Below are 14263 nucleotides of genomic sequence, written 5' to 3'. Positions count from 1 at the left end.
GTCAAGCAGATTATAGAATGTTCGGTGAAATTCACCACGGGTTTCTCTCAGAAGGAAGTGTTCTCGGCTCCAAATTCTGTTCCTTTTTCTCTTCCTCTGTCTCAGTAAAAGCAGAATGAGGCAATCGTCGTCATCCGAAGAGTCCATATTGTTGGTTACTCGGTCAAAGTAGAACAGACGCAACACGTGAACATCCAAGCATGAAGTTTAATGGCCCAGGGTCCGGTTCTTCACGTGAACGTGTAGCGTGTAGCGTGCAGCATGCAGCGTGCAGCGTGAACCTTCTATGGCCCAGCTGCCTAATACAGTACGATACAGGGCCCCTTGTGATTGATTAGACACAAAAGACCACTTATTGCATGTGTTTTTCATGAAAGGTACTTCTGGACTTGAATGCAAGCATAAACCACATTTCACATTAGTTAACACCTTGAGTCAGTCATTTTATTTCATTTTATCTTTGCGCCATGCGGCACGGTGGTGTAGTGGTTAGCGCTGTCGCCTCACAGCAAGAAGGTCCGGGTTCGAGCCCCGTGGCCAGCGAGGGCCTTTCTGTGTGGAGTTTGCATGTTCTCCCCGTGTCCGCGTGGGTTTCCTCCGGGTGCTCCGGTTTCCCCCACAGTCCAAAGACATGCAGGTTAGGTTAACTGGTGACTCTAAATTGACCGTAGGTGTGAATGTGAGTGTGAATGGTTGTCTGTGTCTATGTGTCAGCCCTGTGATGACCTGGCGACTTGTCCAGGGTGTACCCCGCCTTTCGCCCGTAGTCAGCTGGGATGGGCTCCAGCTTGCCTGCGACCCTGTAGAACAGGATAAAGCGGCTAGAGATGATGAGATGAGATGAGATGAGATCGTTGCGCCATCTGCTGTTTGCTCTCATAGACATCCAGGGGAAAACAAAACAAAATGTAAAAAAGTTTGTCCCTCTGTGCTCGCCGTAGCGGTAGATTTTCAACATGGCGGCCTCCATGCTGGTGAGATAAAACCTTCATGTCGACATGTTTTCTAGTTCTGTGTGCCATTTCTGAATACATTTTTACTTAGTTAAGTCTGTTAACTTAAGCTGTTGGTTGTATTGAGTGATTTATGAACAATTTATCGATTAGAGATTAATTGAATAGTTTTGACGCTTAATCCAGAGGAGTTACAAACATAAATAAACATGGATAGTTCAGTCAGGGTGGTTATTAAATCTGAAAGAAACACGTTTAAAGGGTTTTATAACATGAATGTGGCATGTAATAAAATGTTATTGATTCAGTAACACTCCTGCCCTGTGTCCGAAATCGCTCCCTACTCACTATATAGGGCACTATATAGTGAGGACGCCATTTTGTAGTGCACAATAATGGTCATTAACCAAGCAATATATCCCATCATGCATTGCGGTTGCACTGAAAGAAATCAAATTAAAAATCTCAAATTTGATTTAATAAAAGGCAGCAGCGAAGAAGAAAATAAAGATGCAGGTACTTTGTATTGATTAATGTGGGACATACGCGCAGTATAATATGGATTTATCACAAAAATACATTTTTTTCGTGGTCCAAATCCTGCGCTCTGATTGGCTGGCGAGCAGGTCCATATCCTACGATATGGACCCCGGTTACGGACCTCTGGCGACTCGCTCGTTCACAACAACAACAAACATAGCAGCATTTTTTCTCAACATTTATCTTTTTTTTTAAATAAGATTTATTTATCAGGTTATCAAAAATCTTATAAATTTTTGCCAGCATTTCTCAGGAGAATAGCCTTAATTTTACAGCATGGATAGCGATAACGACAGTGTTCACAGCGAAAGCGAGTTTTACTACCCTGAGGAAGAAGTAATAAAAGAAAACATTTCAGGAGAAAGCTAAAAACCTGTAATTTGCTAACGCTGAGCAAAAACATGGCTGAATCCTGAATGACTCCTATTTGTATAAACAGGGGACTACATAGGCGGCAAAAGGTAGTTTTTTTCCTGCCATGGAAGTGCACTTATATACCGAGGAGGAAGCCATTTGCATTACAGCCGTGAATGAGGATTCAAAATAGCATTAATTTTACATCATGGATAGCGATAACGACAGCCTTCACAGCGAAAGCGAGTTTTACTACCCTGAGGAAGAAGAAATTAAAGAAAACATTTCAGGAGAAAGCTAAAAACGTGTTACTTGCTAACAGTTTGATCTCATTAGTTAATGAGGCCCATTTTGGACCATGTTATCCTCATACATAATATTACGTTAGGTAAAAACTTTAAACCAGTACCATCTCTTCTTCAAAGTTTCACCAAATGGCTTTATTTATGCAATATAAAGGTCATAATACTGTATAACTTTGGTCGAGCAAAAACATGGCTGAATCCTGAATGACTCAATTTTGTATAAATAGGGGACTACATAGGCAGCAAAATGTAGGGGTTTTTTTTCCTGCCATGGAAGTGCACTTGTATACCGAGGAGGAAGCAATTTGCATTACAGCTGTGAATGAGGATTCAAAATGGCGACTCGGCTCGGTTTTCCCTTTTGGGCGCTCTCGTTTTCTGTTAGAATTTGGTAAAGAAAAAAATAAATATATTATTTACCAGCTTAAGGTCGGTCCGTATGGTGAAATACCGTGACCTCGGCCTTGAATACTGACCTCAGCCCAGAGGGCCTCACTCAGTACTTTCAAGACCTCGGTCACGGTATTTCACGATACGGACCACCCAGCTGGTACATAACATATATTATTTACCAGCTTAAAGTGCATATCACGGGTAAATTCAGGAGCAAGATCGATTATTAAACTTTGGTCAAGTATCTGTCACATTTTGCATTTTGTGCAATTTTTTTACCTTGCGCAATACCAGAAAAATTCAGTTGAAATTGAGCCATTTGAGGCGAATTGGTCCGCCTCTGAAAGAACTTGGCATTTGGATTTCCCGGCAAGCATTGATTTTCGTGACATCGCGTGCGGGACGCCTCCTTCTGAATCCTACGTCAGCGCTGGTTTGTTTATGAGAAAACGACCTGGTGGTTTTCTGCAAATTTCTTCAATGTTATCGCGTAATTATTAAAATAGTTAACAGATGTATTGTAGGAGGGTGTAGCAACACCAATCTTGATGGGATTAGTACTCATCGTTTTCCAAAAGACCGGGCAATGAGAGAGAAATGGGAGCGCTTGGTCTACACAGGCTGTGCACTGAAACCGTGCAAAGCTCTCGCAGCCTGCTGGAGCTTCCGCAGGTGACGTCACGAATCTGGCTCCAGACTCCCTTGGGATTTTTCCAGACGCGTTTTGTTATTTTATTTTTTTCTGCTGTAGACAGATGGCCTTGTGCAAAATTACCCTTCTGGATGAGTGTGAAAGGGACATATTTTCATATTAAAAAAAAAAAAACGAAACTCATCCAGACAAACCTTGCATCGTTTTTTCATTAATTGTGCGGTGGTCTCTAGTATGAATGAATGCCCTGTGAGCAGGTTTTGGTGAAAAAAATGCTGCGGTGCTCCTGTTTCAGGCTGTTCTAGTTTGGTGGAGGAGTGGGTGGGGAGAGAATGACAGGATTTCAGCTCTTATTCATGAATATTCATGACATGTAAACATATCGCTTCTGATTGGCTAACAGCACTGTGACGCTCCCTCCAGTGGGTTATGGGCGAGGCCATGACTACTAATTTTCGAAGTGACGTAAGTTCGTAGGGCTTTTTCTGATTGGGTCATTTTTCCGTCTATTTTCTTTCATAGGCTAATACAGGGAATGGGGGAAGAAGAACATTTTCACGTGCAGCATGCATATGCAACTCGGAGTGACCTACAGTATTTCAAAAAGAGCAAGTATTAAATGGTTTGTCGTGGAATGACACCTTTAAGGTCGGTCCGTATCGTGAAATACCATGATCGAGGTCTTGAAAATACTGACCAAGGCCTCTGGGCCTCGGTCAGTATTTTCAAGGCCGAGGTCATGGTATTTCACGATACGGACCGACCTTAAGCTGATAAATAATATATTAATTATTTTCTTTGCCAAATTCTAACAGAAAATGAGAGCGTCCGAAAGGGAAACCATATTTCGAACAAACCTGCTACAAGCTCGTCAAAAACACGCCCTGGCTGCTTGTGGACGGTTTCCCTTCGTGAAAACCTCGACCAACTGCCGTTTACAGGCCACAAGGACTTCTCTTGACTTGTTGAACTCAGGATCCGTGAAGATATTTAGTTTCGAGCCGGACTGATTCAGATAGCACCGGATACTTGTCTGGAAAGACGTGAGCGAGGACGGCTCGTACACCTCGCCATTTTTCTTTGTTGCGGACATGAAAAAGTTGCTCAGCAACATGTTTAGTTCTTCGCCAGGTATGTCTTCCACCTTTCGACCTTCATGTAGGTTTTGACAGAACTTCCCAAAGACATTGCGGTCGTAGGGCGTCTTTTTTGTTGTATTTTCTGCCCTTTGCTCCTCAATAAATTGCTGGATTTGCTCGGCGTTAGCAACAGTTACAGGTTTTCGGCTTTCTCCTGAAATGTTTTCTTTTATTTCGTCTTCATCAGGGTAGTAAAACCCGCTTTCGCTGTGAACACTGTCGTTATCGCTATCCATGCTGTAAAGTTAATGCTGTTATACTGAGAAATGCGAAAATAAATGTTGACAAAAAATTGCTACTATGTTTGTTGTTGTTGTTGTTGTGAACGAGCGAGTCGCCAAAGGTCTGTAACCGGGGTCCGGATCGTAGGATTACGGACTGCTCGCCAGCCAACCAGAGCGCACGATTTGATGGAAACCGGACCATGAAAAAAATTAATTTATTATTTTTGAAAACCCACCAGCCGCCTGATCCGGCACGTTTTAATTGTGCGACAGTACTGACGTAAATACCAGCGTGACGGACTAGTGTCTGAAAGCGTTTTTTTTTTTTAAACCAATGATCTCACTATATAGTCCTCTATATAGTAATTCCCTCTATAGGGAGTAGTGAATGAGTGAGCGGTTTCGGATACAGGGCTGATCTTTTCTTCTGTCCTCTTCCCTTTTCTCGTTTCTATGATTAGGTTCAGGTGAGGAGGCAGTGTGCACTGGTGCCATGTCTCACTGTGGTTAGAAGGCAGTATGCAGCCAGTCCTCCATCTCTGTTCAGCAAACTCTTCTTTCAGTTAAATCAGCGCTTTGTTGAGGTGGAATATCTCATAAGACTAAGCAACTGGTTCAAAAATCGGGATGTGAGGCGTAAAAATATGTAAGTTATACTTCTTATGTTGAATCTTTTTTTTTTTTAATCCAAAGCAACTTAACAAGTGAGAGAGAATACAATCCCAGGCAACAGTAGCCTAGTAAACTAGACCCACCCGCCTAGCGGCCAAAAATATTTTTGCCTGCGAGTGGGTCTAGCCTCGCACCATATAAACAAAAACACCCCGGGCATCAAATCGTGCCCGCCAATCACAACGCAAGGTTTTTGTTTGGATTCTTTGGGCGGGCTTTTGCAGGAGTGACGACAAAGCTGCGCGACGCTGGAGAAAGCACAACAGGAAAGATGGCTACGGCTAGTGAACAGCGCACGTTTGACTCCGCTTTGGAATCAGTTTTAGAAGAATTAGACTTGGAGTTTTCATTGAAACATGAGCAGGAAGAGGCTCTCCGCTCATTCCTTTTCAAGAAGGACGTTTTCGCTGTTTTGCCGACCGGCTATGGCAAAAGTCTGATTTACCAGCTGGCTCCGCTCGTAGCCAAAAGGATGGGGCTAGTTTGTGCAGTACGAAGAATTAATAAACAGCTTTGAAACATTACTTTTTGATTGTTTCTTATTTTCCCGTTATTTTAAATTTAAGGGAAATTATTTCACCAAACACCACTAAATAAAAACTCTCAAAAACAGTTTAAGCAAACCCTTGAAAAACACTTGGAAAAAAAATGAGTGTATGTGGTACAGACTCCAAACTTGTGGTCATTATCTCCAAACTTCTTAATATCTAGAACCTGTTTATTAATTAATACGCATTTTGAAAAATTATTTATTTCAAGGTCTCCTCCACTGCTTTCTGTCGCTCTGACTACGTCACAGTCACTGTTGCGCTGATTGGTCAGAGCGTTGGCCTATACGCACAGAGACAGTTTGAAAGACAGCGGTTTGTTCCTCCTACCCGCTTCGGAAATGTCTACGGATCGAGTCCAGACTAAATATTCACATTTAGTCTGGCTTGCCAGGCTAAGGCAACAGTGTTACAAGAGTAACAATGCTTCTCATTTATTTAATTGTGCTTCTTTATTTCCCTCTCTTGTTTCGTCAAATTAAAGATTCGGACCGCAAAGTCGGATTCTGGGCAAAATGTTCTATTTCTATTGTCGTCGGAGTTTTGAGATGTTTTGCTGCTGCACACGCCGTGTATCCTATGTGTGAATGTTTTGCCGAGATAAAAAGCGTCCTGCGTTTTACGATTCTGGAGATTGCCGAAGCAAGTGAGCAACAATATCACGTGACCACCTTGGGGCGTGTTTGAGCTACTTTTAACCAAAACAAGTCGGCATGGACAAACATGGCGGACTCGGCCCTCCCGCCAGCGGAAAAGAAAAGGAAAGCCTGCCTAATGAGTGCAAGGTTAGGTGACGTCATTTTTCTGGACAGATAACTAAATCATTCTAGCTAGCGCTTAGCTATCTTAGCCTTAGAATGCATGGCCTCGACGCCACGGTAGCGAGTATGGAGTTACACACCTAATGTTTTGATCTTACGGAGAAAGAAACAATAACAGAAAAGCAGTGACTGAGAAGATATATTTGTCTTTTGTTTCACGGATCTATTCGTGAATGCCAACCAGAAATTACATACCTGCGACTCAAAACCCTCCGAGGTCGATGCAGAGTCACGATGTTTTCCGCGAGTCACCATCTTGGTGCCATAATTTATGCCTATCAGTTGAAGCTCCTAACGTTCAGCTGCTTCTGGAGGGCCATACTGTTTACCTTGAGGTAGGAAAACGGCCCCAAAATGCAGAAAAGCGACCTTCAGCACATCAAAATGATCACATCTCGTCTGCATGATATTGTTTTGGCGAGACATAGGAAAATGCCGTGCACAAAAAAAAAGAAATTAGAAAATTTCAGATGACTTTGCAGTCAGTCAGCACCTTTAACATTATTGTCAATTCTGTCATATGTACAGGACATAGACGGGATTGAAATATCATTTCTCTCAGACCCTCGGTGTAAACATAAATGCACAAAACAAAAGTATTATCTCTAGCTGCTTTATCCTGTTCTACAGGGTCGCAGGCAAGCTGGAGCCTATCCCAGCTGACTATGGGCGAAAGGCGGGGTACACCCTGGACAAGTCGCCAGGTCATCACAGGGCTGACACATAGACACAGACAACCATTCACACTCACATTCACACCTACGCTCAATTTAGAGTCACCAGTTAACCTAACCTGCATGTCTTTGGACTGTGGGAGAAACCGGAGCACCCGGAGGAAACCCACGCGGACACGGGGAGAACATGCAAACTCTGCACAGAAAGGCCCTCGCCGGCCCCGGGGCTCGAACCTGGACCTTCTTGCTGTGAGGCGACAGCGCTAACCACTACACCACCGTGCCGCCCCGTGTGTATATTATAAAATACAATTAAAGAAGGCACACTCATACAAACACACAAGCAGAAATAGTGCAAACGGCTTAACGGGTATGGGAGTATCGACAATATGCAAATAGTATTTAATTTACAGGTTGAGTAGTCAGCAGGAAAAAAAATTAAAGTGACGAGTGCCTGATTTATTTTGCATGACTGTAAGTCACAGTCCAAGTTTCTATGTTTTTGTGTAATTGTTGTGTTAATTCTTCTCCGTGCTTCACGGAATGCTGCGCTGAGGGTTTTTTTAATGCCTACACATTCCGGTCCTGATAGGAGCTCTCATTTCTCAGCCTCTCCCTTCCTGACAAGCCTCTCTCCTGCTTTGCTTCTGCGGACTCATTTTGTCTGAGAGACCCTTCCTGCACTGTTCTCTGAATCGAAATTATGGATTTGATCAACTGGTCACTTCACGCAATTGACACAATCTTCTCGACGAGAAGCCTGGGTTCGGGGGAACCTGCCTGTCCTGCCGGAACGTTTGCAGCCGGATACACCATGAATGCCTGGGAGAAGTGGCGTGTGGTGTGCTTGGCGATTCTTTCCGTGGAGGACATTGAGGATATTTACCTATTCGGAACCATGATCACAGGATTTTTGCTGATTGGACTTGGCATTGCCCTGGTGTATCGAGGAAATCAGTTAACGGTGGCAGCTGTTCAAAGCCCCACAAAGCTGCCCGACATGATTGAGGTGGTGGGCAGAGCTGTCGGCACTCAGACTGTGGCTGTTCAGAACTTGAGTCGCAACATTGATAACATCATGGAGAAGTTGATGGCTTTGCAAAGAGAAATGGATTATTTTGGTGGCCAGAATGGACAAGCGGGTTAAGCGAAAAAGGACACGTCTACCCATCTTAAGTCTGAACAAATTCCAATCTTATCTTGGCTCTCCTAGCCAGCACTGCCTTCAAGGCCGTCGCCGTAGAAACGCGATTCTCCCCCTGGAGTTCACTGCAGTGAGAGTCTCTCTGTGTGTGTGTTTTTTTCCCTATACTTTCTTTCTGTCTGTATTATGAAAGCTAAGTTGAACTGGAGTCAAATTCCTCGTGTGTGTAACATACCTGGCAATAAAGTGATTCTGATTCTGCAAAAAGTTATTTGGAAGTTGGCGGGATGCACAGGAAATCCTGTGCTTCCTCCCAATGAGGAAGCCCAGAAAGGGTGTAAGGATGCCTCTGAAAACTTGATTAATTCATTAATTAATACATAGTAAGCGTTTTATCCTGGTTAGGGTTGTTGTGGATCTGGAGCCTGTCCCAGGAACACTGAGGCAGGAATTCACCCTGGATGGGGCGCCAGTACACCCTGCACTCACTTTTATATGAATGGACTTTCATTCTAGGATTTGATTTGTACCTGTTGTTTGTTTAATTAAGATTGTTTTAGTGGTTCTGATTTGTGTACCATTTTATTACTTTTTTTTTTTGTAACGTTTTTATAGTTTGTTCCTGAACATGGCACTTGTCAGGGAGTGTAAAGTATTCTGTCAGAGATGGTTGGGAGATGGATGTAAGTGCAGAAGGTGTGTTTATTAATACAAGTGAAGACACAATCCAGAACGGCAGGCAAAATCGTAAAATGGTAAAACAGGCAATAGGTCGAACGAGGCACAAACCGACTATCGTAGATTCAGCAGACTCAAAGACGAGAAACAGGAAATCAGGGCTCAGGAAGCCAAACAAGGAAATAAGGCTCGGTAATGTGTCAGCAATGCAACTCAATACTTCACAAAGTAAGTGTGCTTTTACAGTTTTTATATACAGTGCCTTGCAAAAGTATTCATTCCCCCTTGGTGTTTGTCCTGTTTTGTCGCATTCCAAGCTGGAATTAAAATGGATTTTTGGAGGGTTGGCACCATTTGATTTACACAACATGTCTACCACTTTAAAGGTGCACATTGTTGTTTTATTGTGACACAAACAATAATTAAGATGAAAAAACTTTACACAGAATGGTGTAAATCCAGAATCCTTTACACAGAATGGTGCGAAAAACAAAAAACGTTGACAGTTCTGTGGGTGGAAATGCCTCGTTGATGATAGACGTCAGAGGAAATTGGTCAAATTGGTTTGAGCTGCCAGGAAAGATATAGCAACTCTTTACAACTGTGGTGAGCAGAAAAGCATCTCAGCATGCAACAGCGGAAGACCACATTGGGTTCCACTCCTGCAGCCAAGAACAGGGATCTTAGAATCAACAACAAGTTCCTATTAAAGTGGCCAGTGAGTGTATACACAGTGTCTTGCAAAAGTATTCATCCCCCTTGGTGTTTGTCCTGTTTTGTCGCATTCCAAGCTGGAATTAAAATGGATTTTTGGAGGGTTAGCACCATTTGATTTACACAGCATGCCTACCACTTTAAAGTGCAAATTGTTGTTTTATTGTGACACAAACAATAATTAAGATGAAAAATAGAAATCTGGAGTGTGCATAAGTATTCACCCCCTTTCGTACAAAACCCCTAAATAAGAGCTGGTCCAACCAATTCACTTCATAAGTCACATAATTAGTTGATTAAGATCCACCTGTGTGCAATCAAAGTGTCACATGATCTGTCACATGATGTCTGTATAAATCAACCTGTTCTGGAAGGACCCTGATTCTGCAACACTACTAAACAAGCAACATGAAAACCAAGGAGCACTCCAAATGTCAAAGTTGTGGAGAAGTATAGATCAGGGTTGGGTTATAAAAATATCCCAAACTTTGAATATCCCAGGGAGCACCATTAAATCCATTATAGCAAAATGGAAAGAATATGGCACCACTACAAACCTGACAAGAGAAGGCCACCCACCAAAACTCACAGACCGGGCAAGGAGGGCATTAATCAGAGATGCAACAAAGACACCAAAGATAACACTGAAGGAGCTGCAAAGATCCACAGTGGAGATGGGAGTATCTGTCCATAGGACCACTTTAAGCCGTACACTCCACAGAGTGGGCGGGGTTTTATGGAAGAGTGGCCAGAAAAAAGTCACTGCTTAAGAAAACACGTTTGGAGTTTGTCCAACAGCATGTGGCAGACTCCCCAAACACATGGAAGAAGATTCTCTGGTCAAATGAGACTAAAATTTATCTTTTTGGCCATCATGGGAAATGCCATGTGTGGTGCGAACCCAACACCTTGAGAACACCATTCCTACAGTGAAGCATGGTGGTGGCAGCATCATGCTGTGGGGATATTTTTCATCTGCAGGGACAGGAAAGCTGGTCAGGACTGAAGGAAAGATGAATGGCACTAAATACAGGGCAATTCTGGAGGAAAACCTGTTTGAGTCATCCAGAGGTTTGAGACTGGGACAAAAGTTCACATTCCAGCAGGACAATGACCCTGAACATACCGCTAAAACTACACTGGAGTGGTTTAAAGGGAAACATTTAAATGTCTTGGAATGGCCAAGTCAAAGCCCAGACCTCAATCCAATTGAGAATCTGTGGCATAACTTGAAGATTTCTGTACACCAACACAACCCATCTAACTTGAAGGAGTTGGAGCAGTTTTGCCTTGAGGAATGGGCAAAAATCCCAGTGGCTAGATATGCTAAGCTAATAGAGACATACAGTACCCCAAGAGACTTGCAGCTGTAATTGTAGCAAAAGGTGGCTCTACAAAGTATTGACTTTGGGTGGGAGTGAATACCTATGGACGCTCCAGATTTCTGTTTTTTCATCTTATTGTTTGTGTCACAATAAAAAAACAACGTGCACCTTTAAAGTGGTAGCTGTGTTGTGTAAAACAAACAGTGCAAACCCTCTAATAATCCATTTTAATTCCAGCTTGTAATGCAACAAAACAGGACGAACACCAAGGGGGATGAATACTTTTGCAAGGCACTGTAGGCACGCTGATTGCGCCTTAATCCTGTGCAGGTGCGAGTTGTTTACGGCACGTGTGCGAGAATCCGTTTGAGAGTCTATCTGATGCACGTAGGTGTGACACTCTTGCACGAAATTAGTACAAAAATTAATGTAGATATAAATATCTTACGACAAATTATTATGGCATGTTATAAAAAAATCTGAGTCTTCGTCTCAAATTTACGAGTCCAAATGCAGTTAATGCACGGGTCCAAGTCTGAGTCACCAGTGCTCTAGTCACGAGTTCTTAAAATTAGGGCACAAGTCGGACTTGAATCCAAGTTCTGGACTTGAGTACGTCAAGTCTGCGTGAGATTCACGATTTTTTGCACTGAATCACGCAGTGGAAGGACGTCTGTGATTGGTTGACAGCAGGAAGTCGACCAATGAAATCGTGTCTTGCTTTGTCTTCCTTATTTCCACGTTACCGGCCGGAAAGACGCGGCTGGCGAAAATGAGTGACCACGATTCTGGATCAGAGGGCCCTCCAAGTTCTAAAAAACACAATTTCCAAGTATCAAGGTGCAGCTAAGTATGATCCGAAGTTTTATTCCAATTGGACTAAAATGTATCCATGCGTTATCACTGATCCAGTGAGCAAGCACCATTTCCGATGCACTGTTTGCAGCAGGAGGATCAGTTGATCAGACCTTCGAGATGTTGAACGTCACATGCAAAGAAAGTCTCACAAAGATCTTAAAGCAAGATCATCAGGATCACTCTTGACCGCGTTTGCAGTACAGACTTTTGTCCGTGAGAAGGTGTATTTTTATATTTTATCATGTTTGAAAAAAGTTAAACGTGCCTTGTTTCAGTTAATTGAAGCTCAACTAGATCTATTTGCCAAGTTGCTAAGTTAAAGTAAAATGATGTCTTATTCTGAATCGTCCCGTAGAGACGTTATCATAAATGTATAGCCAATTTTTTTTTTCAACAGGAACTTTGCATGGTGTGTTTCATTTGTTACAGTAGTAGCCGAGCGAGTCTGTGTTGGTGACGGGAAGTAAAAAATAAGCACATAAACGTATAAATCTATAACTACAGTTAGGTCCATAAATATTTGGACAGAGAATATTTTCTAGTTTTGGTTCTGTACATTACCACAATGAATTTTGAACAAAACAATTCAGATGCAGTTGAAGTTCAGACTTTCAGCTTTAATTCAGTGGGTTGAACAAAATGATTGCATAAAAATGTGAGGAACTAAAGCATTTTTTAAACACAATCCCTTCATTTCAGGGGCTCAAAAGTAATTGGACAAATTAAATAATTGTAAATAAAATGTTCATTTCTAATACTTGGTTGAAAACCCTTTGTTGGCAATGACTGCCTGAAGTCTTGAACTCATGGACGTCACCAGACGCTGTGTTTCCTCCTTTTTAATGCTCTGCCAGGCCTTTACTGCAGCGGTTTTCAGTTGTTGTTTGTTTGTGGGCCTTTCTGTCTGAAGTTTAGTCTTTAACAAGTGAAATGCATGCTCAATTGGGTTGAGATCAGGTGACTGACTTGGCCATTCAAGAATATTCCACTTCTTTGCTTTAATAAACTCCTGGGTTGCTTTGGCTTTATGTTTTGGGTCATTGTCCATCTGTATTATGAAACGCTGACCAATCAGTTTGGCTGCATTTGGCTGGATTTGAGCACACAGTATGTCTCTGAATACCTCAGAATTCATCCGGCTGCTTCTGTCCTGTGTCACATCATCAACAAACACTAGTGACCCAGTGCCACTGGCAGCCATGCATGCCCAAGCCATCACACTGCCTCCGCCGTGTTTTACAGATGATGTGGTATGCTTTGGATCATGAGCTGTACCACGCCTTCACCATACTTTTTTCTTTCCATCATTCTGGTAGAGGTTGATCTTGGTTTCATCTGTCCAAAGAATGTTCTTCCAGAACTGTGCTGGCTTTTTTAGATGTTTTTTAGCAAAGTCCAATCTAGCCTTTTTATTCTTGAGGCTTATGAGTGGCTTGCACCGTGCAGTGAACCCTCTGTATTTACTTTCATGCAGTCTTCTCTTTATGGTAGATTTGGATATTGATACACCTACCTCCTGGAGAGTGTTGTTCACTTGGTTGGCTGTTGTGAAGGGGTTTCTCTTCACCATGGAAATTATTCTGCGATCATCCACCACTGTTGTCTTCTGTGGGCGTCCAGGACTTTTTGCATTGATGAGTTCACCAGTGTTTTCTTTCTTTCTCAGGATGTACCAAACTGTAGATTTTGCCACTCCTAATATTGTAGCAATTTCTCGGATGGGTTTTTTTCTGTTTTCGCAGCTTAAGGATGGCTTGTTTCATCTGCATGGAGAGCTCCTTTGACCGCATGTTTTCTTCACAGCAAAATCTTCCAAATGCAAGCACCACACCTCAAATCAACTCCAGGCCTTTTATCTGCTTAATTGAGAACGACATAACGAAGGAATTTCCCACACCTGCCCATGAAATAGCCTTTGAGTCAATTGTCCAATTACTTTTGGTCCCTTTAAAAACAGGGTGGCACATGTTAAGGAGCTGAAACTCCTAAACCCTTCATCCAATTTTAATGTGGATACCTTCAAATGAAAGCTGAAAGTCTGGACTTTATGTCCATGTCCATTATATAACTATAACTTGAATATGTTTCAGTAAACAGGTAAAAAAACAAAATTTGTGTCAGTGTCCAAATATATATGGACCGAACTGTATATAAGTGGAAGTTGTTAATATATCACTGTCATAATGGTTTTGGTTAGGATGGTATTACTTTGAGTAATTCACTAATTTTACTGTATATTCATTTAATATCATCTTTCTACTATTTTATT

At 42.3% G+C, this 14263-nt stretch overlaps 1 protein-coding gene across 1 annotated transcript in view; it reads left to right on the top strand.

The window, feature by feature from the left end:
- The first annotated feature begins 937 nt into the window (after positions 1 to 937).
- Positions 938 to 14263, top strand: part of dmac2 (distal membrane arm assembly component 2) — a 38703-nt gene continuing 25377 nt past the window's right edge. The window contains 2 exon segments of the mRNA XM_060905735.1: positions 938 to 974; positions 5022 to 5206. Of these exon segments, the coding sequence (XP_060761718.1) occupies positions 957 to 974; positions 5022 to 5206 (203 nt within the window). The 5' untranslated portion in view covers positions 938 to 956.

Source organism: Neoarius graeffei, chromosome 23 (assembly GCF_027579695.1).
Source record: "Neoarius graeffei isolate fNeoGra1 chromosome 23, fNeoGra1.pri, whole genome shotgun sequence".
Taxonomy (NCBI): domain Eukaryota; kingdom Metazoa; phylum Chordata; class Actinopteri; order Siluriformes; family Ariidae; genus Neoarius; species Neoarius graeffei.
Note: the sequence above shows the minus strand (reverse complement) of the source record. Positions and strands in the feature narration are given on the sequence as shown.